Source organism: Cinclus cinclus, chromosome 11, assembly GCF_963662255.1.
Source record: "Cinclus cinclus chromosome 11, bCinCin1.1, whole genome shotgun sequence".
NCBI classification, from domain to species: domain Eukaryota; kingdom Metazoa; phylum Chordata; class Aves; order Passeriformes; family Cinclidae; genus Cinclus; species Cinclus cinclus.
Genome location: NC_085056.1, coordinates 19389171 through 19415995, shown reverse-complemented (window position 1 = coordinate 19415995; position 26825 = coordinate 19389171). Strand labels below are relative to the sequence as shown.

General features: G+C 48.5%; 1 protein-coding gene across 1 annotated transcript in view; it reads right to left on the bottom strand.

The window, feature by feature from the left end:
- LOC134048147 (hydrocephalus-inducing protein-like) overlaps positions 1-26219 on the bottom strand; it is a 74684-nt gene extending 48465 nt beyond the window's left edge. The window contains exons 1-13 of the mRNA XM_062499746.1: positions 25922-26219; positions 25702-25766; positions 22640-22759; positions 20501-20620; positions 17992-18126; positions 16387-16586; positions 13146-13276; positions 11621-11816; positions 8486-8678; positions 7304-7403; positions 5983-6101; positions 4583-4806; positions 2546-2613 (exon numbers count right to left, since the gene is read on the bottom strand). Of these exons, the coding sequence (XP_062355730.1) occupies positions 2546-2613; positions 4583-4806; positions 5983-6101; positions 7304-7403; positions 8486-8678; positions 11621-11816; positions 13146-13276; positions 16387-16586; positions 17992-18126; positions 20501-20620; positions 22640-22759; positions 25702-25766; positions 25922-26219 (1969 nt within the window). The remainder of the gene's footprint in view (positions 1-2545; positions 2614-4582; positions 4807-5982; positions 6102-7303; positions 7404-8485; positions 8679-11620; positions 11817-13145; positions 13277-16386; positions 16587-17991; positions 18127-20500; positions 20621-22639; positions 22760-25701; positions 25767-25921) is intronic.
- Positions 26220-26825: the final 606 nt, after the last annotated feature.

Below are 26825 nucleotides of genomic sequence, written 5' to 3'. Positions count from 1 at the left end.
CAGAGTGCAGCCTTGAAAATGCCCACTCTTAGTCCCGCTGAACACTTCTGCAAGCTTCTCTCTTTCTGATGGGGAGGAGCTCCCTCACCTGCCCCAAACCAGCACCAGTTATTTCCCACTGGTGAGTGTGTACCCACACTGAGCATTTACTCTGAAAATTCAAGCTGTAAAATTCCCTGTTACGTCTGCCAACACTCCCACTGCTTTCAAGATACATAAACACTGAATTGTCATTGAGAAGAAGCTACAGTAAAAGAAAGTGAGGATGGAATCAGGAACTACAACATGATGCAAAGCACTCTAATGCAGGTTTTCTCTGCAGGATCCTTAAGGCATCTCTTGGTTTGGGCCAAACAGACTGAGCACATGACAGCTCAGAGCCCACTAAACTGCAGGCAAACCCAAGCCTTGCTTTGAGATTAGCAATTAGTAACCATTTCCCATCTCACCCAAAAAACCCGGACATCACACCCGTGTTGCTCACTGTGATTGCTGCCTGCAAGGGTTTACCCCACTTTAGCTGTGAGATTTCCTTTCCATGCTGGAAAGCCAGAGATACAGCCATGCATGGTGAGGATGTCCTGCAGAACCCAGGCACCGGCCACAACCTGCTCTGCAGTGGATATATGGTTTGGCTGGCCAGCTCTGTGTGGAGGAGACTTCTTCCTGGGCCTGCTCACCAAGAGTCATTTGAAAACAGATGGGGAGGAAAAGCCAACTGCAGGCACAGCCCAGGGCTTCTCCACGCTCATCGACAGTGATCAGTGCCAGCTCCAGCAGTGACTCCAGCAGGGAGGCAAGAGAGGCACAAAAAGGACAAACACAGATGTCAAAACCTCAAATGAGACTGAGGTCACCACATGCAGACAACAATCAGCAGTTAAAAAAACTCAAAGATACAACAGCTGCCTTCAGCTGAAGAAAATTTAGGAATGAAATGGGATTAAGCAGGACCAATCTCCTGTTACAGAACAGTATTTCTACCTGATGCCTTTCTTACTTCATTTATTCAAAAGGCAACTTAACAAGTGCCTCAGTGGTGATGCAGGGTGGGGAAGAAGCAGCTTGGGAAAGGCAATTGGTTTTCTCAGAAAGTTCATGAACTTCATTGTTGTGGGTTTAGGCTTTGTAGTGAATTTCCCTCTCGGTCTTGGAAGGGGGATAGGGGTTTGGGGGATTTTGGCTGTGGGGGGTTGGGTTTTTCTGTTCAGGGTTTTTTGGGAGTTATGGCATGATGCCATGGATGGTTTTGAAGTGGCACCTGAGGTTTTGCAGGGAGTGGACCTTTCCTTCCTTCCGCTCAGGGATGGGGAAGCTCGGCCGTGTTGTGCCGTGGGAGGTTGAGTGCTTGTCCCCAGCACTTCACTAGGCTGCAGCTCAGCACCATCATCAAACTCGCCTGCCTTCCCTGCTTCTGCCTGCTGCTGTTTGGCACTGCTGAGATCCCCTGCTGCCCGTGAGTTTGCAGAAGGAGTGATTTCCCTCCCTCCCTTCCTCCCTTCCCTGCCCTCCCTGCCGGTGCCAGCTGGGAGGGGATCACTGCCCTGCCAGAGCCCACAGCTCCTCCGGCCTGTGATCATAACTATGTAATAAAAACAACATAAGAATTGTTCATTAAAATAAAAGGACTACCAGGAGTTCAATAAAATAACAGAAAATAGAACCGGATCTGAGAGGGCACAAGTCATGCACCCGTAGTCCACAAGAATGTCTTGATTAGTTTGAGCTGAGTTAATTAACCATACTTAAGTATCCATTGTTCAACGTGTAAAAAGGATCTACTGATAAGGCAGAGGTTCATAGGTCAAGATACGTCTGCCGGGAAGAGGAGTCTTCTTCATTCCAACGACCACCGGAGGGCAAAGTACGACCCCTATCAACAGGCAGTGCCAGCGCAGACAAGATTGCAAAAAGGACACGTACACCAGAAACAAGGGGTATAAAACCCAAAGGACTGAGAGAGGAAAGTGCGCGCCGTTGGTGGAGTGCTAACTCCCGGCCGCCCAGCGCTGCTTTTGCTTGTTACCGCTTGCTTAATAAATTCCCCTTGTTGATGTTCAATTGGCTCTGAGTCAGTGTGTGTGACAAACACTTATAACAACTACACCAAAGGGCAAAAACAGTACTTTTTCCGGGTTGGAAACTTCAGTTATTGTCTTGTTCTATGTGTTGTCCTTATATATTCTAGTAAAGAACTGTCCTTCCTTTTCCCATATTTTTGCCTGGAAGCCCTGGAATTTCAAAGGTATAATAATTTGGAGGGAGGGGGTCATCTTCCCATTCAGCAAGATCCCCACCTTCCTTGGCAGACATCTGTCTTTTAAACCAGGACAGAGATACCAAAAAATACTGCCTTTCTATTCCTTGGTACTATTTGATCTCACAATGGCAAAATGCTACCAGAGGCAGCAGCAGCCCTCGAGTTCACACCCTGAAGAGGCTGCTGCAGTGGCAGAACGTGAGTGAAGGATGCCTTCACATTCAAGCGTTCCACTTTGGAATGCACAGATCCCTCATGCTGTGTCTAAGCCCAGGGAACACTCACCAAAGGAAATGTCACCGAAGTCGAGCTCATCGACGTTGAAGTGTACAGTCGGTTCACAGACATGTCCCCTGCGATGAGGAGGAAATGGCTTGGTTAAAGGCAATTGCAAAGTGTCTGGCTGTAGTGGCTTGGGGGCAGAAAACCTAGTCGGGGGCACTGTGGGTTTCAGATCAACACACCACCATGTGCTCAGCACAGTGTCATGTGGACAGGAGGCAGCTAAAGCCCAAGTGGCTAGCAGCCACAGCCACGGATGGGGCTTTGGGCACAGGGCAGGCAGGAAAAGCCCCCAAGTTGCTGGTGGTCCCATGAAGGACCCTGAACACACACCCAGACATGGCTCTGTGCCTCAGTTTCCCCATCTGTAAGATGACAGACATAAAGGTGTCCCCACAAACTTCTGTAACCAGCCTTTCCAGCCACAGGTTCCCTGCTTTGCTGCTTCTTAACTGTAACTGGTGTTCCCATGGAGGAACTTTCTCAGCAGATTTTAACCCACACAATCATTACAGAGATTTGAGACCTGAAGCCAGGGGAGCCCCAAACCTCCTCTGAGAAGAGCAGCAACAGTGGACAGATGGATCCTAGAGGAAAGGACCAGCTTGTCACCAGTGCACCAGCTAGCACAGTCAAGAGCAATAGCTTAAACAGCCGAACATGGATGTTCTGAATCTACCACACCATCTCACCTATCCATGAACTCAGCAGACAGGCTCCAAAAGTCACCAACACCCACTGAAGTCAGCACTTGAAGCTGCACAGCACTCAGGAGTTTATTTCATGGCCAATCAATGCCCACTCAGCCTTTTGGTTAAAAATCAAGGACCAGTGAACTGTGCCTCCTATTGTGTTCACTGGACTGCCACTGGCTCTGCTCTACACATCTCAACAGGACACACTTGCCCTTGCTCAAGGAGAAAGCTGCTTATGCCATAACATCCCACGACCAGTTTGGGGGAGGGACAGAGGAAAATCAATTATTTGACGGTGGAAGGTTCCATCTTGATTTCCAATATAAAAAAGCAGCACTTTTCCTACAAAAACAAAGTCAGCATAATTGCTTCCCTACCATGGGAAGACTTACTCACCACTTTTCTCTTGCTAAGTAATAACTTTCTTGTTCTTTTTTATCTGTCTCCCTTATCTTATTGGTATAATCGACTGCAGATTGCTTTCATTCTTTACTGCCTTGATCCAGGGTCTCCCAACAGCAACAGCCTAGCTCAAAAGCTCCAGAGCACCAGCTTTCCTGCTTACACTACATCATCCTACCAGCACATGGCTCAGGCTAGCAGGGACAAGCCTTCATGCTGCTGTGGTCCTGGGGACTCAGCTCTGCCTCCCCTGTTATCACCCCTTCTCCCTTTTGCTGGGCCAGGATTATCTCACAATGGCACCAGCCCACGGGATGATGCCCACATCCCTGGGACAGTTCCTGCTGCACGGTTCCCTGCCTCCCACATCAGCCTTTTCCTGGCTGTGGAAAGAAGGTACCAGAGCACTCTGCACAGGAGCTGGGAGCACAGATTGTCCCCCACACCATGCCCATGAGAGGTGAGGTGAGGTGAGGTGAGGTGAGGTGAGGTGAGGTGAGGTGAGGTGAGGTGAGGTGAGGTGAGGTGAGGTGAGGTGAGGTGAGGTGAGGTTGCTGCTGCCCATTTGGGATGGATTATTAAGGGGAGTTTTTAAAACCATTGCTGCTGGTGCCAAATCACCCAGGCTGGCCCATCTCCAAAGCCCTGGGGCCTTGCTGGGTGTTCAGTTGGGACATCCCAGAGCAGCTACTGCCCAAAGCTGATCCATCCCACTGCCTGCCACAGCCTAAGCATGAGACATCCCTACAGGGAGTAGTCACTCCAGCTCACGGGTAGCCACACAGGGCAGTAGATACCTCCACATTAAAGGGATGCCAGAACCAGAGCTAAGATTAAGACCTCAGGCAATGCCTTTTTTCTCTGCTCCACTAAAAAATGAGGTAGGTGGGGGATGTCCCAGAGTCAGCTACAGATGGGCCCAGTAAGCTCCCAGAGTCCTTACTTGATTGTCAGAATTGCAGGTGTAGGAGATCCAGCCACAATGAACTGGAATTCTTCCTCAAACCTCCCCAGTACGGTGGCACTGAAGGAAATTTGGATGGTCTGGATCCCACCTGGTGCAATGATGCCCTCCTCAGGTGCAAACTTGAAGCAGTAGCCCACGGTTGTGGTTGAAGGTATATAGGTGAAGGGAGCATCAATAGGTGCTTGGTTAATCAGTTTCACCTGCAGCAGCAGAAAAGCAAAATGGAAATACATGTGCAATCTTCCCTTCGTGTGAATTATTGTCTAATGACACGATTACACACAGAAAAAGCAGCAGAAGATGCTTTGTGATGCTGGATGGCAGAAGTCACAAAAATACAACAGGACAAGTTCTGCCTTTGGGTTTGCATGCAAAGCAGTGGTAACTCCACATAACCAGAGTCACTCTGGGGCTATCCCATGGACACAGAGCAGTCCACCTCTGGTCAGCATCAGCAAGCTCATTCAGACCTGGCCCTGAGAGCAGCATGGGGTGATTGCAGCTGCACAGTGAATCACCACAGAGCTGCTGCTGCTGCCCCAGTTAACACAGCTCCAGCAGTACCATCTACTCATTCACCTTGTCCCATATCATGAAAACAATACATTGAAAATGAGGCATCCAAATGTATAGACAGCACCATCTTTTGGTAAGAAAACTCAGCATGTCTTTCCCTTCCACAGCCAAGCTCTTGAAAGTGTCTGGCATGATGTAGTGCCTCATTTTTTACCTCTTTCAGTTGCTCTCTGTTTTCTTTTGCAAACTTGACACTACTGTGGTGGGGAGGGGGAAGGCAAATAGGTAGAAAAATCCTTTGCTTTATTCCTAGGAACACTCTTCTCTTTCTAGAGTCAGAGATGCACCAAGGCTGAAGTGTGGTGCGGGACTGGTCAGCAAGGGAAGAACTGCCAAGCCCTTTGAAAGGGCCAGCACTGAGCCAGAGGGCTGGATGGCTTTCCTGTGACTTCCAGGAATAAGCAGGAGACACCTGACTGAAAATCGTTTGCAATGGACCGAAGCTCAAACGTAGCCAGTTTGTTCCAGCTGTTTCTGAACAGCTCAGTACAAAGGTGCCTTGTGTCTGGAGCTGCCACAAAAGCCTCTGAACATGCAGCTTTTTGAACCCAGTGCTGGTTTCATATGCCAGGGGGCTGTTTTGCAGGAAGCCTCTCAGCTGATCCCCAAGGAAGGCTGCCCAACAGCAGGAAATGAGGTTTTGTTAGCAACAGACACACCTTCCTGACCCCCCCAGATTTGACCAGTATGTCAAACATTCCCTGCTCACAACTGCCCAGGTTGCCAGGTATTCCACAGGTCCACCAGGTTTGCTGCTGCCTCAGGAGCCATCAGGATCCATCCCAAGCCATGCTGCTCACCTCATAGACGTGGGGGGTGTCGACTAAAATCTTCCCAACGTTCAGTGTATGAGAGCTGAATTCAACCAAAAGTTCTTGGCCTTCCCCTATGAGGTGCAGGGGCAGCCTGCTCTCTCGGCCTGGGGAGAAATGTCCATTTCAGTACAATAATTCCCTCTGTTATTCTGTGTTTTCCAGGCTGCCTTACTGCTAGTCCCAGACTCTGAGCTGCATGGGACCAGCTCCTGATGTTCCCGAAGAAGATACGGACCCTTCCCTCAGGATATCTCTGACTTCCAATTTCTAAGCCATTCCTTGGGCTGATTTCCAATTTTAGCCACCAGTTTGAGTTTAAAACATCTCTGATGTCTTGTGACAGGCCAAGTAGTAATGGGTATAAATTGAAAGAAAGGAAATTTAGGTTAGATGTTAGGAAGAAATTTTGTACTGTGAGGGTGCTGAGACAGTGGAGCAGGTTCCCCAAGAGAGCTGTGGAGGTTCCAGCCCAAAGTGTTCAAAGCCAGGCTGGATGGGGCTTGGAGCTACCTGGTCTAGTGGGAGGTGTCCCTGCCCATGGTAAGGGCCTTGACACTAGAGAATATTTAAGGTCCATTCCATCCTTAATATGCTATGATTCTATGGTTTAATTCCCATTCAATTAGAGGAGCTTTGAAATCCATTCAGTGAAGGCATAAAGCTCATAAAGAGTTTGGCAATTGCCAAACTACCTGGCCCAGTAGCACATAACTTTGTTGCCAAAGTCCTCAACTTCTGACACTCAGTACTGTGTTCAACTTCCATAGAGCTGCAAGGTGACAATTCCCACACAGGGAGAGAAGAAGCTGCTGGCCAAGGGTGGTCCTTCTACAAACACCCTGGGCTCAGCAGGACTCGGCCACCTCTGGTCTGCTGGTGTCTGGGCAGTGGGATGTGATCCAGGGGCAGGGAGCACATTTCTAACTCAGCTCCTACTGCCTGATGATGGATCCATGTCAAATGGACCCATCCTGGAGGTCAGTGGTCTAGAGGGGCCTAGTGCTGGTTCACTAAAGCTGTTCTGCTCTGTAGCTCTTTGCCCTTTGTGGAAATGCTGGCAAAGTCATGGCATGAAAACGTCTCCCTGCACTGCCTGGCTTGTTCTGGGATCAGTAATCCAGACACAGGTGTTCTGAGCCCTGGCCTTGCACGAGAGACTCCCTGGAAGCTGCAGGGACAGTGGGAATGTGCCAGCTCTGCCTTGCTGAGCAGGGACTCTTCCCAGCAGTTACAGGGGAGCCCAGCGGGCTCAGGCTTGCACCATGGCTTCACTGTGGGTGAGACAAGCAGGGGAAAGGAGCTGTACCTGAGATGTTGCAGTAAGCCACACTTCGATACTCCAGTGCTTCTACAGGTTTAAAGGTCACCTTGATTTTGGCGCAACAGTTCGGCCCAATTTCTCCCTCCTAAGGCACAAAGAGACAGCAAAACGTTAATCTTCCAACTTCACATTTCTTGTTTTCAACCTCAGTCCTCTAAGCCTTTATTTAGAGCATCAATGATGAATGAACAACACAAGGAGCCCAAGGAAACACTCCAAACCCAGCTCAACACAGTGCTGGAAGTGTGTGTTAATGCTCAGCTGATCAGCTCCCACTCTCCACAACAATCCTACTGCTCTGACACAAGCTCTTGGTCACATCATGCTGCTGTCAGCTACAGCAATGTGGAACTGCCATTGTGCAGTGGTGGCTCTTCTCAAGAAGAGAACATAATCCCCTTCCTTGGAAAAAAAAATAGTAGTTTAATGTGTTTTGAAAGAAAGCAGAGGTTGGGATTATTCTAGGGTTTACTCCAGGATGAGAAAGGATTTTGCACTGTGCAGGCACCAGGCATTCATCATCTCTCACAATACCAATACTCAGAATCAGGGCTCTGGTTGATGGCAGGACATGGGGGTTTGCTTGCACAAACAGGAAAGGCTTTCTGTCCCTGTGTGCAAGAGAACTCAAAAGGCCCATTTAGACCTTCCAGCCTTGAGTCCAGGCTCACAGATGACACAGGAAGGGAGACTCAGAAATAGTGCAAGTCATGGATGCAGGAAGGGATTGGCATTTCTAGGATTAACCTTGGGCTGAATTTGGCCTCCTTTTTACAGCAAACCATTGCATGCTTCAGGTCAAGATGGGAACTGGCAGAGCTCCAACACCCTCTGCCATACAGGGGAGCCCCTACCTACACAAACTGGTCCCTGTGGACAGTGCAAGGACACTCACTGAGTGCCCTGGAGCTGGAGCTCTGACAGCAGAGCTCAGCTTTGTAAGGCTCCCAGCCCTGCCTTGAGCCTGCAGGGCAGAACTGCTTTTAGCAGCGAGCTCTGCAGCAGCACCAGAGACTTGATGTTTTCCCTCCCAGCACATGGAGCCAGCTGAGGATCTGCTGAGTGAGTGCATCGGCATCCGGGAGGATGGGGAGGGTGGGTGGGAGGAGGAAGAGGAGGAGAAGGAGGAGAAAGAGGAGAAAAATTAGGTTCTCAGCTATCACTTACCATTGGCTCAATGGAAAAAATGTCATCGGAGAACAGCATGGGGTCTTCTTGCACCTTTGCCATCTCCTCCTGGACCATATGGCTCATGAGGGCAGTGTTATCTTCACAATAGCCCTTCTCCTGCTCTATTTTTTTATCCTTCATGAATCTTTCCAGCCACAGCTCGTTCCATGGTTGCAGAAAATAGCACTTCCTGCAGCCACAGGGAGAGACAAAACCAGCAGATCATTTAATAAACCACATATTTGTAGACAGAAGTGTGAGTGCAGAAGGGCAAAGCACTTGGGGAGGAGCAGCAGCAGCTCCCCAGCAAGCGCTGACCCCAAGCCACGGGGGTCCCAAATCAATGAGAGGATAACTTGTTCACTGGCACAGCAGGTAGTTTTACTCCACATTTGCAAGCTCAGGAGAGTTTTGGAAAGCCAGCATCCCTCAGAAGAACCTCCTGGCTCAAAGCCTCTGCCAAAACTGAGGGAGAATCCACCAGGCACCTCAACTGTCTTTTCCTACCCCTGAGCTGCTCGGGGAAGGCAGATAAAGATCACGGAGTGCCCACTGCAGGACTTCCCTGGGAAGGGGAGACAATTCTGGTTTGCAGCTACGTGTTACCAGCATCACTCTTTGTTTCTTCCATTTTGGACCTGGCCTGTTCCCTACTCTGTCTTTCACAAGAGCATCCCAGAGCACTTCCAAAGGAAATCAATTAATTGAGACACCGCACCCCTTTAGTGACATTCAAGGTTTTATATGGATGAAAACAGACGCTCTGAGAGGGGGAAGGGCTTTGCTGTGCAAGAGGGAGACAGCAAACTCCTGGAGAGATCTTTTCATTATCTCGGAGCTTTTTGAGTTCCCATGCCAGTGCATGGTGGTAGAATGTCCTAAGAGGGAAAGGATCCTGCACTATCTCCTCTCATGAAAACAACCTCTCTGCTCTGAGATCTCAAAAGCTTCTCTGACAGCAGTACAGTGGCCTTGGAGATAAAACCATCCCTAAGACTGGAAGTAAGGAAGAATAAAATGTCCTGGTGACATTCTAGAACACAAACTGGCATGAAAACAGATGCAATTGGAAAAAAAAAACCCACAAAACCAACACCAGGTCGAAGTTCACTTTGGGGAAACCTAGTTGCTTCAGAGGGAAATGTGGATCACCTGGGGTCCAGGCTGAGGCAAGCAAGTGGGAAAAAATGGAAATAAACAGCCCAGGGAAGTAGCCAGAGAAGGTAATGGGATTTTCTTTTAACACAGAGAGCTTGTATGGAAGTCAGACACTGTGTAAGTTGATAGAGAAGAGTGGAAAACCAAGAAGCCCAGGGCACTAAAGGACCCTCTTGCCAGCCATTCAGGTGGGGAAGGGTCCATCTCCTGGTCCTTTGCAAGTGATTTAAAATGGCTCTGGGGAGTGCAAGCGACCTGGCTCGAAGAAAGCTGGGGCTTGCCATGGCAATTTGGGCATGGCAGGTTTAGGCATGGCAGTTTTTTGACATGGCAGTTCAGGCATGATGGTTTTTATATGGCAATTCTGGCATGGCAGTTTGCACAGTGCTGTTTCAGTTTCTGCACTGCAGTTCACGCAAGCAAGCTGAGCAGAAAGAGTGCAGCCATCAACCCTTCTTGTGTAGTGGGTTGTGGCGTTTGGCTGGCTGCGAGGTGATTGCCTTAATTTTATTTCTTCTTTCTGGTTTTCTTTTTTTCCTCCCCCTCAGCACTGGTTTACAAATGATCAAAAGCCATTGCTGCTGCTGCCAGCAAGAGTGTACTAACTCAAACAGAACCCCCCAGGAAGGACTCAGCTGTCCAGCCCCTGGCTGCAGGGAGGGTCTGAGCCTGGTGTTAATATCAGAGGATAGTGCAAAAGACACCTGCGTGCAGTGTCAGCAGGTGAATGATCTGCTCTGTCTGGAGGCAAAGCTTTAGGAGGAAGTGCAAAGGCTGAGGAGCATCAGGGAGAGCAAAACAGAAATTAACTGGTGGAGTTACACCCTTCCAACCCTGAGAGAAGCTCAGCAGGAGTCAGAGGAGCCTTGCCCTTGTTGCAATCAGGCAGAAGGAGGAGACCTAGGAGACACTGGGGAATGGAAATGGCTCTCTATTGGAGAGGTAATAAAATTCCATCCTGACCCCTATCACCTACCCAGTGCCCTGACAGAATAGGTATGAGGCCCTGCATCCAGAGGGTCAGGCAAATGACATTAAAGAAAAAATTCTGTCTGGAGAATGTGCCAGTTGCACTTTGTCTGTCAGACAGATCACAGCCTCAAGTATTAAGCAGAAAAGAAGGGTAGTGGTAGTGGGTGACTCCCCTGTAAGGGGAACTGAGGGCCCTGTGTATTGACCAGATCCATTCCACAGGGAAGTCTGCTGCCTCCCTGGGACCCAGGTACTGGATATCAGCAGGAGATTCCCTAAGAACCAATGAACTTCATCTGTTCACCACTGTCTGGTGTACAGTGGCTGTCAAATAATAGAGTTCTCAATATTCAGTGAAACAAGGAGAGGCATCAACAAAACTTCCACTCTGGACTTCTGGAGGGCAGACTTCAGCCTGTTCAAGAGACGGGTTTGGAGAGCACCTTGGGAAACAGCCCTTAAAAGCAACGGGGTCCAGGAAGGATAGACATACTTCAAGAAAGAAGTCTTGGAGGCACAGGAACAGACTGCCCCTGTGTGCTGAAAGATGAGCTGACAGGGAACACAACCAGCCTGGATGGGCAAGGAACTTTTGAAGGAACTAAGGGGAAAAAAAAAAAAAATTTGAAATTTTGCCCCCCTTTGGAAAGAGGGGCTGGCAACTCAGGAAATGTTTAAGGATGTTGCCAAATCATGTGGGAAGAAGATTAGAGTCAAAATCCCAATCAGAACTTCAGGAAATCCAGTCACTGCAATCAACCTTTCCTTCCCAAAATGCTATCCTTATCTGGAGTATAAATGGAACTGCAATGATGAGTGCTGAGGTCTGAAGCCCAAAACACACATCCTAATGCCAGGGATGGTTTACTTGGCCTAAACCATTCTTGGCCTAAACCATTTACTTGGCCTAAACCATTCAAAAGCACAAACACCTCCCTGAGGCCATATGTTAGATTTAGTCTTGGCCCAAGTATCTCACTGAAATGTGTCTTTCAAACCAACCTCCTCTTCAGTTTATTCTCATCTTCCTCAGTAGGAAAAGTCTTCCACTGGAAGTGGGCTGTGATGTTACTCCTGTTTTCGATGAGCACGGTTGTGTAGTTTGATGTGGTGATGAAAGTGTTCTCAACCTTCACGGAATTGGCGCTCAACCCAACGTTGACATCTACAGCTTCTCCGTGAAGGTTTGTGCAGATACCTTTTTCACCTGGAACAAAGCAAAGAGGAGTCTTTGCTCAGCTCAGTTGCTGATGGAAGCACAAGGAGCAGAACAAACCACAGGTTGCACAAGGAAGTGTCACAGTTTTTAGCTGAATGACCATTCTATGGATCAGTACATTTATCACATCCTGACAGCTCTGTGTGTACAGCGTGAGGATGTCCTGGGCACCTCCTCAAACACCTTATTTCTCACTGTGTTGGTAGAGGTTTGGCCCCAAGGTGACAGTATGTACAGTGAGATTGGGCAGATGTGCTCAGGTGACCCACTCAGATCACCAGGATTTCTGCATCAAAGCCCTCCAGGTGATGCTGAGGAGCCCTGTTCAGTCTGGCCTTGCCCAGGGTCTCCCCTGGGCATCCCACGAGACTCCTGTCTCTCCTGATCCCTTGGACCCCTTGTTGCTGACAAGCAAATATGCCTGGGGGCATGTGGGCAGAAAAAGGAAGCCCAGAGGAACCAGTGAAGTGACAGCCCACAGCAGGAGGGGACACAGGTGAGGAAACACAACCAGCCTGGCTCTGCAAGATGACAAACCTCTACAAAGTGAACACCATGGAAATCATCATTATCATCATCTCCCTGTCCAAACCCACAGCCACATCAGTCTTGAAATATTTTATGTTGTTCTGATCTCAAAAACCAAGCTGGAGCATTTCAAATTAAATAAAAAGGAGACAAAAAAAAAAGATTAGGAAGTACAGAGCAGCTTCTATATGAAGACTGAATAGGATTTATTAGTCTGCAAATCAAATGGGAGATAAATATGAGAGGTTTGCAACAGCATGAATTGCCTGGGAAAAGGGGATGAGGAAAAAATTTGTCTTGATTTATCACCAAACAGGAACTCGAGGGCCTGGAAACGTTATTAGACAGAAACTAAATATATGTGTAGAGGGCAACATAGAAAAAGAGTCTGTAACAAGCCAATGGAGAAGCAGCATACGGGACAGAGGTGTGCAAGAAATACATTGCATTGGAGAGACTGTGCTGGAGACCTCACGCCTCACATACAGCACTGCCCAACAATAAAATAATTTAACTGCACCCAGGCATAGCCACACAATAGTGGAGAATCAGGGTTCCTCCTTCCTCCACTCAGCAACTCCCAGCAAAACAGGATTCCAAAAATCCCAGCCCTGTTAGAGGGGATCCACTTTATCAACCCCCTAAACACCAATGAGTTCTCAAGATTTCTTTGGGGTAAAGCTGTAACAGGGGTGGTGGTACACCTAGAGGGAATCGAGGGGGATGGGACAACAGGGAGTGATGGTGGAGAACTGTCCTGTGCCCCATGCAGTGCCCAGCACTCACCTGTGTTGCAGCACACTACCAGGGACCCGGAATGGTCACCAACCGTCAGCGGGTGAAATCCCACTGTCACCTGCATGGTGTCACCAGCGGCCAGAGTTCCCCTGTCTGGAACCACGCAGAAAGGACTGCAACACAAAGACAGGGATCAGGACTCAGGGCCACATCTGGGGATGATACTCCTTCTGCAGTGCAGGTCACTTCAGCTCACTTGGGCAAGCAGGGAGCAAACAGATCACAGTCAACAGAAGACAGACAGAACAGACAGGATCAGGAACAGCTACTGACCCACTTCTGAGGAGATCCAGCCCTCAGAAGATCCTGTGGGATAAAATGACCTCATGTCCCCCGTACTCTGAATCCAGCCCCCTGCAAGGAGACTCAAGGGTCTGACTGCCAGCAATCCCATCAGAGAATGGTTTGTGAAAAGCACAGAGAAGTTTAAGAGCTATTTGCATGCACAACTTGACACCGACTGCCTCAGGAATTTCCCTTTTCCTGCTGCCTATAAACCTCATCTCAAGAGATGCAAATGTTAGGGCATTACCTGTCCTGTGAGATTACAGCCTAGGAATCAGACAGGGAGAAGAAACTTTTCCTTGAAGAGCAAGGAATAGTTTCTGTTGAATTTGCAGTGTGATTCTTTGGTTTATTTTACCTTGAAACATCCAAATTTAGCCTAAAAAGAGCACATTTTATCATCATTTCAATGAATGTTGCTCTAAGAAAAGGAGCAATCAAAACTCTGAAAAAGTGCAAATGCAGATTAGAGCAATACAGTGACATGGAAACAAGACCCAAAAGGAGGATGCCATTTACAGTGTGAAAGATACAATCGGAGCTAAATGCAGCAGTGTTACAGGAGCATATCAGGAAGCAGAACAGGAGGTTTCTGTGTATTTACCAGCAATGCAGTCTGGGACTCTGGGTTGTCATCCAGGCTGGTAACTGTTTGCTTGGCCCACCAGACAAACTCTGTGCAATGTGTTGGAAATAATTATGCAGATGTGTTGGTGCAATTTGGATTTAACAGGAGCAATCAGGATTGGTCACCAGGTCAACAGCTCTTGCCTGACAAACACAAGGCTCCGTACTTTGATGCTCAGGGACAGCTCAGGTGAAATGTGCTTCTGCCCAGCCGCTATTGGGCTTTGTGCTCTTCTGCAGTCCCACCGAGGAAACAAAAGTTCCTGGCCTCGGTGATTTGTTGGTGGTCAATCTGTCATTTAATTCTGGGGAGTTTGGTGATGCATGCATCACATGCAAAAATAAGGAGAACATCTGGCAAGCTGAACTTTATTCATGTGAGCAGTGACAGCTGATGAACTTGCTTGAGGTTGTGCTCATTAAGGACCTCTTGCTGCAGTTATGGGCCTGAGCTGTTCCCATTACCACCAGTGAGAACATCACTACTGGCTGAGGGAGAAGCCTTGGGCCAGCACTGTTCATGTGCTGGACGAGAGACTTTGGAAAGAGGGGAGGGAAGACAAGACCCCACCAGCCCCAGAGCTGGATTACTGTACGTGCTCCTGCATCTGCCCCAGGAGTGATGCCAGGACTGCTGCAGGTCTCTGCTGGGGCTTGGTGTGGGCAAGGCACAGGATATATTCTTTTGCCAGAAATTTTGCCAGAACAGAGAAGCTGCCAGTTAAGGGAATCCCTGGCCACTCTTCAGCCCTCCATTCCATTCCATTCCATTCCATTCCATTCCATTCCATTCCATTCCATTCCAACCCAGTCCTGCCCCATGTTACATGCCTTCAGATGGCAGGATGGGAATAACAATCCTGGGGGTGACTTCAAGGGTTGCCTGAGAAGGAGGGGATCTTCTTATTTTCAAATTATCAGGAGAAGAGGATCCAGCCAAGTTCAGGACTCAGTTGTCAGGAGTAAAAAACTGAGTGCAAATCAGCCCCTGCATCTCCTACATCCCACCCCAGGCTGTACCCAGCAGACTCCCCTGTTAGTGCTGTAGCAGTCATCTCTCACATAGACCTGGCTCCCCAAGACCCAAGGACACAAGCTCTGCAGTTAAACTTAAATCATCTGAATTTCAGCCAACATCACTAAGCTGAGCCTGTTCCCTGAGCCCACAGATAGAAGAGTTGTGAAGACGACATCCTGACACTCTACCAACCAGAAGAAAACCACTAGCAATAGATGGGGCTGACAGGCTAAATTTTTCGCTTTTATCTGCTAACTGTGAGCTGTTCCTTAATATAGTCTTATCCTGTTAGATCTACCCTTTCGATGAATCACTACTGCACCCAACAGGCAGAGAAGATAAGGTATGGAGGGAGTTTCAATAGGTCGTTTTCTTCTGCTTTTTAACTAGGTCCATTTGTATGCTTGTTTTCTTGTATGGCATCCAAAGACAGGTTCAGATCTCCCAATGGAACCTTGCAATCCCCAGACACCCGTCTTGCTTTGAACAGTGTTTCTGCTCAGATTTCCAGAGGTCCCCTCCAGCAAAAGTCATTCTCTAATTTTATGTTCTGAATCAGTCCAATTGCTTTTCACATATTCACTAAATATCTCCTATTTCCTATACACCTGTGCATGTTCCTATGGGCATGTGGTATACTGATAGGCATGAGAGGAGCTCACCCTTTATTAAAGTTCCCAATAAAGAATTCAGGATCTTTGGGCAAACATTTAACACAAACCAAAATGAAAAAGCAGCAGAAACACAGAAACTTCAGAGTGTTTAAAAAGAAATCTCAATGAAAGGGGGCATGACCTAATTCAGAGATTGAAATCATCTGTTTGAAATTTTAAACTGGCTTGCAAAGGTTTGTCATAGAACAAAAGAGTTGACTGATGCCCTCAGCAGACACGGGAAATCAGATCAGCTTTTAGTGACAGGACCTGCACTGGCTGCCTGCAACACAGCTCATGTTGGGCATTTGATACAGGGACCACAGGAAAGCCACGTGCCTGTAGTCTCCCATAGAATGGGTCTGTTTGGCTGACAGTGCTGAGTAACCATTTCAGAAGCTGCTTGTGCCCAGGAGGGTGCAAGCCAGCTACTAACATGTACCAGCAGCCTCCAGGAAATTTGGGACACACAAAGCTCAAAAGCTGCATCCTGCATAAAACATGAGAAGCACCAGCAAACCCCACATGTCCAACCAGGGCTGCAGGGCAGCAGCTCCCATGCTCTGGTTCTTTTGTTGCTCTTTACCAGCTCTGTTATTACCCACAGGTGTTTTGCACAAGGACACGTGAGCTGCCTCACCTCTGGGTGCTCAGCTGGTAATGAGCTTCCACGTTACCAACATTGCGAACCAGCAGAGTCTTCTGGCTGCTGTACTTGACTGGGCACTCTGAGAAGTCCAGCTGGTCAGGGAAGTCCAGGATAGCTTGGGCAGCAATGGCCTGAATAGGCACAACTATCCTGTCCCTTGCAGTGAGACAGATGAGTTCGTGGGAATAATCCTGCAGGAAAAGAAACTGTCTCAGCACAGGGCATTTAGTGCCATCCCCATGGCAGAAGAAAAGCCATTTCCTATAATCCTTCAAGGACATCAATTTAACTATTCCACTACAAAATGAACACTAAGTTGTACTAAACTGTCACATTTTAAAGGCACCAGTGCACTTTGCAAAACCTGTCTCAGTGGCATTAAACTCTTGGGTCACTTGGGTCATACAGAGAACTGCCCTAGGCTACCATAATTTTTATGCTAAATTTTAATGATGTTAAATAATTCCTAAGTTCCTTCTAAGGAACACGGAGCTAGGGAACACAGGACATTCCTCTTTAGGTTTCTATTCCCGCTATTTGAGAGTAGGATAAAGTGTTAAAATGACTCTAAGCAGCAAAAGGAAGATGAGAAAACAGCTGTATCCAAAGAACTCCTGCACCTCTGGCCTGGTGTAGAAACATCACTTGGCTCAGAACTGCACTCTAACTTTGCCTCTCCAACCAAGTCAGGAGAAGAACAGTGCTAAGAGGCAGCAGGATGCTGTTGGAAAGAGCCTCTCTTTGTTTCCCTCCTCCCTTCCATGTCTTGTCCTAAACCCTTCTGCATGAACAAGCCTCCAGATCACAGCGCTGAGATCAGACTTGCCAGGGCCTCAGCACTGGTATTCAAACCTCCACACAAAAGCATGCTTGGCATGGAATGGGTTCCAGTTAACAGAGCAACCACAGTGACAGGCATGAAGACACAGCCACAGCAGTGTCACCGCCACAGGCTCTGGGGTCACAGGTCTGCCTGCAGGTTGTACCTGTGCTACACGAGCTCTTTCAGGCAGGTGTCCAAGTCCCCTGCAGCTCAGCAACCTGCTGCTGACTAAGGGCCCCTAGAGCTCAGTGTGCCTCTGCCAGGCTGGGCTCACAGGCATAGCACATGCTCTGGCCTGGCCTTGCAGCTGTGTCATGGTCATTTGTGCTCTGGGACAGCACAGCTGCAAGGCTGGAGAACAGAGGGTGTGAAAAAGCACCATCTTTGCTCCAGCCCAGGGTGAGGCAGGGAAGCTGTTGCCAGCCAGGAAGGAGGAAAGCTCTCTGACCTCTTTGTTTCTACTATTTTCCATTTAATTAAACCCTTTCCAGTGCACCTAGAGATGGTTGCACATCTATCAACACCCCTCTGTGTTTTTCATACTGTTGCCCATGCATCTTCCCTCGGGAATGCTCAGCAATGTGCAAGGAGGGCAGGCAGAGCCCGTCAGGCCTGGCTGCAGTGCCTGACAGCACATGCCAAGGTGTGACTGGCTGCAGGCTGCCTGTTCCCAGCCTGGAGCCAAGCTCACAGCATGGAGTGGGCTGTACCCAGAGTGCAGGGAAAACAATGGCATTGGAGATAATTCTGTGTTTTGGCTCCTCCAGTCTCACCTTGGTCTCGTCGGGGGTGAAGCGGATGCGCACATGGGAAGATGTGCCTGGTGGGATGATGTGGTATGCATCATTGGGGCACAACAGCTCGAAATAAGGTGATCTCTCCATGTAGACCTGCACCAGCCGTGGAAACTGCAGGAAAGACATAAAATGATGTTTTTGCCACTTGTGGAAACAGGACAAGAGGAGACCTGTCCATGCCCTGGTGACATCCTTCCCTGACCCCTTTTCCAAAGCACTTGCAGCTGTGGAGGTACAGGTGCATAATTCACAAGGATGAACTTGAACCCCTTCTGTCTGGGTGCAGCATTTTGGCCAGGGGCAGTAGGGCAATGTCTGGTGGGAAGGAAGGGCTGAGCAGGTCAGCACCAGCAGGATGGGGACAGAGCCCCTGAACCAAGTGATCTGCATCTTCAACAAGGCCAAAACACCTGCTGGCTTCTGCCTGCACACAGCCATGCTGTTGTGTTCCAGAGGGGGGATGTGCTACTGGAAAGCAAAAAAGCACATTGTCCTGAGGGAAGGAAGAAATTCCCTTCTAGCAGATCAGGTTTGGGTAAGGCAGTTCTGGGGATACGGCCATGCAGGCAGACCAGCAAGAGAGGAGACCAAACACTGTGGCCTTATTGGGAATGGAAGCAAACTGAAAAGCAAAAGAAGGAACACAGCAAGACAATCCCTAAAACAAGGAGCTGGCAAAGAGCATTTAAATGGGCAGTTAAGCACCAAGGAAGAATCATAAAATGATGAGAGCAGTCAGCTTCCTAAATGTGACAGAAACACAGCCAGGCTGTGCCCATCAACTATGGGCTTCAAAGGCATTTTCTGCCTGAAGGAGCACTGACTCACAGTGTGGTTCCAGTATTAAAAGCCAATCTTGGCTCTCTGGGGGTTCTTGCTGCCTGTGCAGGCAGGCTGGGCTGCTGGGCATTCCTGCCTGCAGCCAGGAGGACAGGTTCTACCCTTTGGGATACACAGACACAGCAAACATGCATTTTCCAGCACACAGATATCAACCTCTGAGCACCAACATGCTCTCAAAAAGTCTAACCCAGATGATTTTGACTCTCTTCTGTCTTCCCACTGGACCACTCTTGGCACAAGCCTCATTTAAGAAAATGTTTCCACTACTGAAATTCAAATGGTCTCGGTTTTTCAGTTGTCCTCTTTACAGTGGAACACAACTGCTGACATTTTCCAGCTTTGTCCCTCTCAACTATCTTGGGAAACTGCAAAACAATCACAATTTCTTCAGGTGAAGATGAAAACCTCCAGGAGCACATGGCTTTGGATGTGCTGTGGTTCTCCAAAGGAAAAGCAGAGTACCATGTTGTTTTTGGAAAACCTGAGCAGAGCTGGATGAAGCTTAGCAGGAGCCTGAAGTGGCACCTAAAGGCCTCCTGCTGCCTCTGCTACATCAGTCTGATTCCAGGGCTGTTTCAGAACACATTTCCTGCAGTGCCAATGCCATTAACGGTAAGTGATTCCATCAGAAAGTGAAGACTCAGCCTCTTAGCTTTGACTGTGAGCTGCACAAAGGAAGCCAAACAGGCTGACAGAGGCAGAGAGTCCTCCTAGGAACCCAGATTAGCCAAGGAGACACAGGATGTGGCATACACTCAAGGTGAAGCATGAGAGCAGGTAAAAATTGTACAGTTCTCAATATCCCTATCAGTCCAGAGCTTTCAAGAGGACACTCCTTAGGGATAGATATCATCAACTGTGGAGGCCCCGGAGCCTGCCCAAGAGTCAGCAATTTCCATGTTCTGGAAAGAAAGGACCTAAGTTGTGAGAGGGACATTAGAGCATGAAGAACAACTTCTCCCCACAGTCCTTTGCAGTTTTATGTTAATGCATCCCAGTTGTATTTCCCTGGCTGGCCCACTGGCCTTCTCCACCTCTTTTCCCCTCCCCTCATATGCTCCCTGGAATGTTCTCCCTTCCCTGCTTACCCATTGGCCCCATTTTGCTGCAATGTCCCACCCCCTTTTACCCTATTGACTATCACCCTTTGCCCCACCTTTGTACCACCCCTGAGCCCTCAGCCCACTGGCCCTGATGTTCTGCTCTGCCCCCTCATTCCCCATATTTAAACCTGGACATTTCACTGCCTTAGTCCCTGGGCCCTTCACCTGTGCTGGAATAAATCTGCCTTGTGGAACCCTGCACAAAGACGCTTCCTGTCTCTCCTTTGTCTGTTGCATGAGTTATCCAGCAGGTGTGATTCTTCCCCCATGAATAAGCCTGTGCCACTGAAGTGACTCTATTCCACTACTGGAGATGCTTTCAGAAAGTTGCAGCACTTCGCCATCGCCCACTGCAACAATCAACCATCAAAGTATGCCAAAATTCCCCAGGAAGATTTCCACCATCCTGCAGAACAAAGGTGCTGAGACATTTTCTTCTGGATGTGCTGCAGCAGACAACTCACTCTGCTGTACACTATGGGAATTACACCACTCTCCTCATTCAGCATAGTGTTAAAGCTCCACGTCCCAGCACTTACCTTGTCCTTGTTTATGAGAGACAGTACCATTTCCGAGACCTCATGAGCGACGGAGTTCTGAAATACCATCTCTGGTGGGGAAACCTGAATAAAGGTCTCTTTCGGGGCAACTGGCAACAACTGGAGAGGCAAGAGAGAGCAGGGAGAGGTTCAGCTGCTGGGAGGAAGGTTCATGAAGAATTTTACACTGATCCCCACTGAAGTACACACTCTGGGTGTGCCCAGGACACATTGGGGAAACAGTAGCTCACCCACCTCCACTCTGAACTGATCAAGAGCTGCTGGGCCACACAGAGCAGGTTCAAGCCAAGCTGCTCTTTTGGCATGTATTTCTCCAGGTTTCCTCTCCAGAATGCCAGGCAGCACTTACCTTACGCACAGCTCTGTGCCCATGTGATCACACAGGTCTGGGGCACTGACTGAGCACTCATGGAGTCAGTAAAACCCAGGAATTTAGATCAGGCTCCATGGGAAACAATTTTGGGATGTCCTTTACTCTAAGACAGGGAAACCAAGGCCCACACAACTGCAACTATGTTTTCTGATGTAGAACTCAGACATCATTAAGAACAGAACAGTACCAGAGGAGATGTGAGAGATGAGGTGAAATTTTGCTGAAGCAAAAAGGTTATTGAGTTCAAGAATGAAAAATTTTGGTTTTCTGTGTTGTTTTGATTGTTTGTTCAGGTTGGTTTGTTGGGTGTTGCGGTGAGCTGGGAGAGGGACGGGCTTGAAGACCTGACCAAAAGGAAGTAGGATGAGAGGGGAGGGGACAGAAAAGCTGGCAGTCGGGAGAGAATGTGAATTCCCCAGTATCCATCCATTGGCAAAGGAGACAGGGACTGCCTCAGCTGGGTATAAAGGGTATAGAAAGATTGCCATTTTCCTTGAAGGTGTGTTTGTCTCAGGGGAGAGGGAGACACACCTGGCTCAGCTGAATCATTACTAATAAACAGTTTTCTTTTGCTTCTATGCTTTTGTTCCCTTTTAATTGAATTTAAGAGTTAGTACATTTCTAACAGAGGTAAAGGCAAAAATAAAGTAACACAGAAGCTGGGAAAAAGATAAATTAGGTGAATGCTGAATGAGAAATAAGGTTCAGTTCTTTTCTAAGCAACTTGGGTAAGAGTAGAAGTGGTTTCTTGTAATCTATTATTGCTATCTTATTTAATACCATTGTGGCACATCTGGAATGCCACAACAGCAGCAAATGCTTCTGGAGCAGACATAGCTTTGAGAAAACTCTCCCCTGCTTTGTCTGCCTTCTCCAGCCACACTGCTGTCAGTGCAGAGACACAAGCAGGTCTCCTGTGTGCCTTCACAGCAGACACAATCTGCTGAAGGGAATGGCTGCAGCACACTTGTCCCTTAGTTGTGCCCCTCTCTGAGGTGTTCCTAAGGCCCTTCTCCAGGGCAATCCTTAACCCATGTATTACATGTCTCTTGCTGCCAATTTCCTGCTCAACAGCCCACCTCGGTCACCTACCTGTTTGCACAGTGCTTTATACTGAGCCAGTCCTGCAAGAAAGGCAGCTTTAAACACACCTCTCTGTGTAGGCACTGATCCAGATAAAGCACATCCATTGCCTCTGCCCAGGGGGAGTCCCCTGTACATCTGGCAGCCTGCAAAATCAAACACCCCATCCGGGTCCCAACACATTGTTCCAACCCAAAACATTAATGCATTAAGTTTTGTTAAATCTGAAGGAATTACTGCAGGTCCTCGGCCTTCAAAGGCCAACACTGCCACTCTGGAGGGAATCCTATGACCCCAAGCATTTGATGGTGACCACACCAAAGCAAGAGGTGGCTATTTCAGCAGGAGAATGGCAAATGGCAATTTTGTGTCTTTGTGTCCCCAGCCTTTCCCCCCTTGTTTTAGCAATGGCAGCTACACTCCAGCAAATCCCAGCAGCTTCAGCAGAGGTTATTTGTGTTGGCTTAGTGCAGATCAGGACTCCAAGTCCCCCACTTCCAGCAGTTTGCAATGACAACAGGACCTGGACACTGGGGTATTCTGCTGGAGACAAGCCTGTCACAAGCACACACCCTCTTCAAACTTTGCATCGAAAAGAAAAGAAAAGAAAAGAAAAGAAAAGAAAAGAAAAGAAAAGAAAAGAAAAGAAAAGAAAAGGTTACCTTTTGACCAGTCTTACCCACATCCACCAATGGGTGAATTTTGGGCAGAAAACTCCCTCCATTTCTGGCATGCTCCTTCCTCTTGAAAAACTTCTCCTTTAGGAAGGTAGAGGGGGTCAGCTGAAAGGCAAAAAAAAAACCACCAGCTAGAGCCTGTGAAATGCCCTTGTTCCTAGAGGCTTTTCTTGGTCACTTGCTACTAATGAATAATTTGTGATCTCATCACCTAGGACAGTTCTGCAAGCCCTGGAAGTTACCTGCTGAAATACTTAGCATCAGTAAATTCAGCATCCAGAGTGCAATGCTCCAACATACTCCAACCACATGGCTCTGTGCCATTAGCTTCTCTGTGATTAGATGTGACATGTTTGGGGATTTCTGCTCTTTAGGCACCTGTTTCCTCTTTTGTGTCATTGGACTGAGGCAGTGACCTTTTCAGAGAGTTGGGAGGAGCTCTCAGAACTCCCCTAACTCCATCCCTGCACAACAGTCAAAACTCACAGCAAGGAGAGAACACCATTGGGTGAGTCCAAGAGACACAAGAAAGCCAAGTTGTACCAAGAGGGAGGTGCACAGGAATGTGTCCAAGTTTTAGTTCTCTCTGTTAATCAGCACTTGTGTTCTCCTGCTTGGCTCACAGACCCCTCCACAGAAGAAACCAAAAGGATCTCCTTGACACAGCCTCAGCAGTGGGGCATCTTCAGTCAAGTGAGCTCCAGCCAGCCAGGGGACCTCTGTGGCCCTGACTCCTCCTCTGCTGTCTGCAGGGCTGGATCTGTGTCCCACACAGGAGATGAGACAGAGCAGCTGGTGTGGAAGCTCCCCTAGCTGGGACCAGCTGTGCCTCTCAAGGCTTTGGGCAGAGTTGGAGCTTCCCCCCCCCCCCCCCCCACATGCCCAGGAGCAGGTTGGTCAGAGCAGCACAGGTGAGTGTCCAGCTTGGCAGAAGGAATTACTGTGACAAAGGGAAAGGGAAAAAGCACACGCTCAGGGCTTCACCTTTACACTGGCTGAACCCGGATTTACTTGACCACAGTGGCACAGCCAGGCAAGATGCTGGACTGTCCCTGAAGAAACACATGGTGTTCCCTACTGCACCAGGACAGCCCCCAGCCACAGGAACATGGCACAGAGAGGTGGGGAGGGGTTCTGCAGCTTCACAGTGCTGCTGCACAACAGGCAGGGCAGGGAGAGGAGGGACACGAGGGGGGTTTCCAGCCTCAACACAGCCCCAGTGGGTACTTACAGTAATAGACTTCAGTCTTTCCCTGGACAAAAGACGAGGTGTCGATGTCTTTTTCGGGGATGCAGAAGCCATTGTGGAGGCAGGATGTCGCAGATGAACGACAATGCCTCAACAAAAGTGGAAGGAGCAACAATGAAACTCAGAAAACCCAGAACACAATTCATGGCAGACTCAAGGGATATACTGGTGCTAAAATTTTATATTATTTGAAAGTAGCTAAGTGCTTGTTTGGCATTAGTAACTAGTATTGTTAGGCCTCTAGTTGGACTTTATTTTAACTATATGACTATATTGTGCAATTCAAAGATGGATCATACTGAAACCTGGAGCTAAAAATCTGAACGTTAATGCCAGAACAGACAAAACTGTAGCTTGAATATTACTTTAAAATAGCAAGAGTGGACCTCCTCTTCTTTAGGTTAAACACTTCAGGTTAAACAACACCTGCTCTCTCAGCTGCTCCTCACAGGACTTGTGAGAGACTGGAATGTTATGGCTAATGGCTTAAATATTGTTATAAAATACTTTTTGCTTTAGGTGACAAAACTGTATAAAGCAGCTGTGACCACCAAAGCCCACCCCTCACTGAAAATGCCTCCTGACTGGAACTTTGGACTGTGAGTTAAGCTGCCTAAGGGAACTTAAGCCAAGATAAAGGTGACACTATTGTCCTATTATTTCAGATCTGGGGAGATGTAAACAAGGCTGAGGGAGAAAAATATATCTACAACAAAGCCAAACGCAGCAGCTGTCCTGAAAATCAGCTCTGTCTGGGTTCAGGGGGGGGAAGTCATAGCCACAGGCTCCTCTGCTGAGGCCAGGTTTGCACACAAACCTCCCATCAAGAGAGGGAGAAGGAGGAAATTTTGGGTGTGGTGTAACCTCTGGCAATAGGCGGTGGACACCCATCCTCCCTCACACAAACTGGCTTAGCTCTAAAACTCCCCACTCCCACGAGACCACATCCAGAGGACGTTCCCACGGGGGCAGCTGAGGGGGTGTCATAGCCCACCAAAGTGCCCCCAGACCCATGCCTGAGGCCTTGCACCAGATGACTGCATGAGATGCAAAGTAACACAACAGATCTGAAAATCCAGAGCCCAGCTCATGGCAGACTTGAGATATACCGGTGCTAAAGATTTTATATTATTTGAGAGTAGCAGAAGACACTTGCCCTGCCCCAGGTAAATACCTGGGCAGTCCAATATTGCCAAGTCTGTATTAATCCATTCGAGTCTTGTGTTTTGTGAGACTTCACCATGGAAAAGACCAGAACATTTAATGGTATGCCAGTGGGATCCACGGAAGGGTGATGTTTTCTACTTAACCTGTCTCTATCACTCTCTTGCTCCTTCCCTTCCCAATCCCCACCTCCATCCCCAACCCCCTCTTTTTCCATTTCTTTCTCTCTCTCTTCCTCACATTTGCTGTTACATAAAATCCAGACTATTTACTTTGGCATATGGTCTCATTTGCACCTTAATTCAGAGGCAACTCCTTAATAACTTTGATAACCAGATCATAACAACCCAGTGAAACCTGAACAGAACTCATCCACCTTTAAGCAGTTTAAGTAATCACTACATGGAAAACAATGTAGAGATTAGTATACTTAGGAAAGGTTGGATTTCTTCAGTGAAAAAAAGCCCAATCAGTAGACCATATGTTGTTCATCCACTCAGCCCCTGTTCAGTACATGCCACTGAACTGCTGCACCCGAAGACTGGCATTATCACATCCTGTATTTCCCTTCGGCATTCTCTTTCAGAGCACAGATGTGACAAAACCAAAAAGTGCAACTTTAGTCAACCTTTACCTTCAAACCTAATTCAGCATCGGCTCGCAGGGCCCGAGCAAAGCTCTGCGAGTTCAGTTCTCGCCCTCAGAGACCAAAGCTCTGAGAACAATTCACTTGGCCACTGGCGCAGTGTGGCCGCCCGCACACGCTCAGGCTGCGACCAGCGGGCCAGGAGCGCGTTCAGCGGGTGCTGAGGCCACAAAGCCGCCGCAGACGCAGGGGCCGCGTTCGCGGTTACCGGGCAACCGCGGCACCCGACAGGCGGGGCGGGGCCGGCCCGGGGGCGGCGGAGCCGGCCGGGCCTCGCTCCCTCCTTCGGTCCCGTCTCGTTCCCCCCCTCGATCCCCGCTCGGTCCCCGCCTGTTCCAGCCTTGGTGCCCCTCGGTCCCCGGGCCGAGCGGGAGCGATCCGCTCCGGGGCCCGGAACGTGACGGGCACGGCGGCAGCGCTCGGTACCGCCAGAGCCTCGCACCCAGCTCCGCGCCGCCCGTCAGAACGGGAAAACCCAGGGTCTCAACAGTTTGTGTTCGGCGCATCGTGCAAGTGCCAGTCAGCGAGCTGCAGGTCCTGGGCACTAGCGTGCACCTTCCCGTTCTTCTTAGGGACACACAAGCAGCAGAAGTAATTTCCTGGTGTCATGGTTCAGCACCTAATCAGCAGCCAGGAATTGGTGCTCCAGAAGACTGGCATTACCACATCCTGTATTTATTTCTCTTTGTCATTCTATTTCAGAATAAAGATGTGCTAAAAGAAAAACCAAAAAAGTACAATATTTATCAACCTCTATCTTCGAATGAAATGCAAGACTGATTTTCAGTTGTATTACCAGCATTGCAGTTAAAACGCGCTGGAACCATAATGGTTCCAAGTTTCCTACTTGCAGTAAACTTGGGGTTTTAATATTCTTTCCAAGTTTATCTGTAATACATAGGTTTATACATTTTAAAGAACTTAGGTTTGTTAAATAACTGCATACTCCCTCATGCTGTTGAGCAATAGCACAGATCGTTTGTGTCTTCAGAAGTGGTTTGTCTTAGTAAAAAGACCTTGAAGTGAAACACTTTCCAAGTTCCCCAGAATTTTAGAAGTACTTTTGAAAACAAAGGAGGGGGAAGAAAACCCATCAAGCCTATTAATTTAGG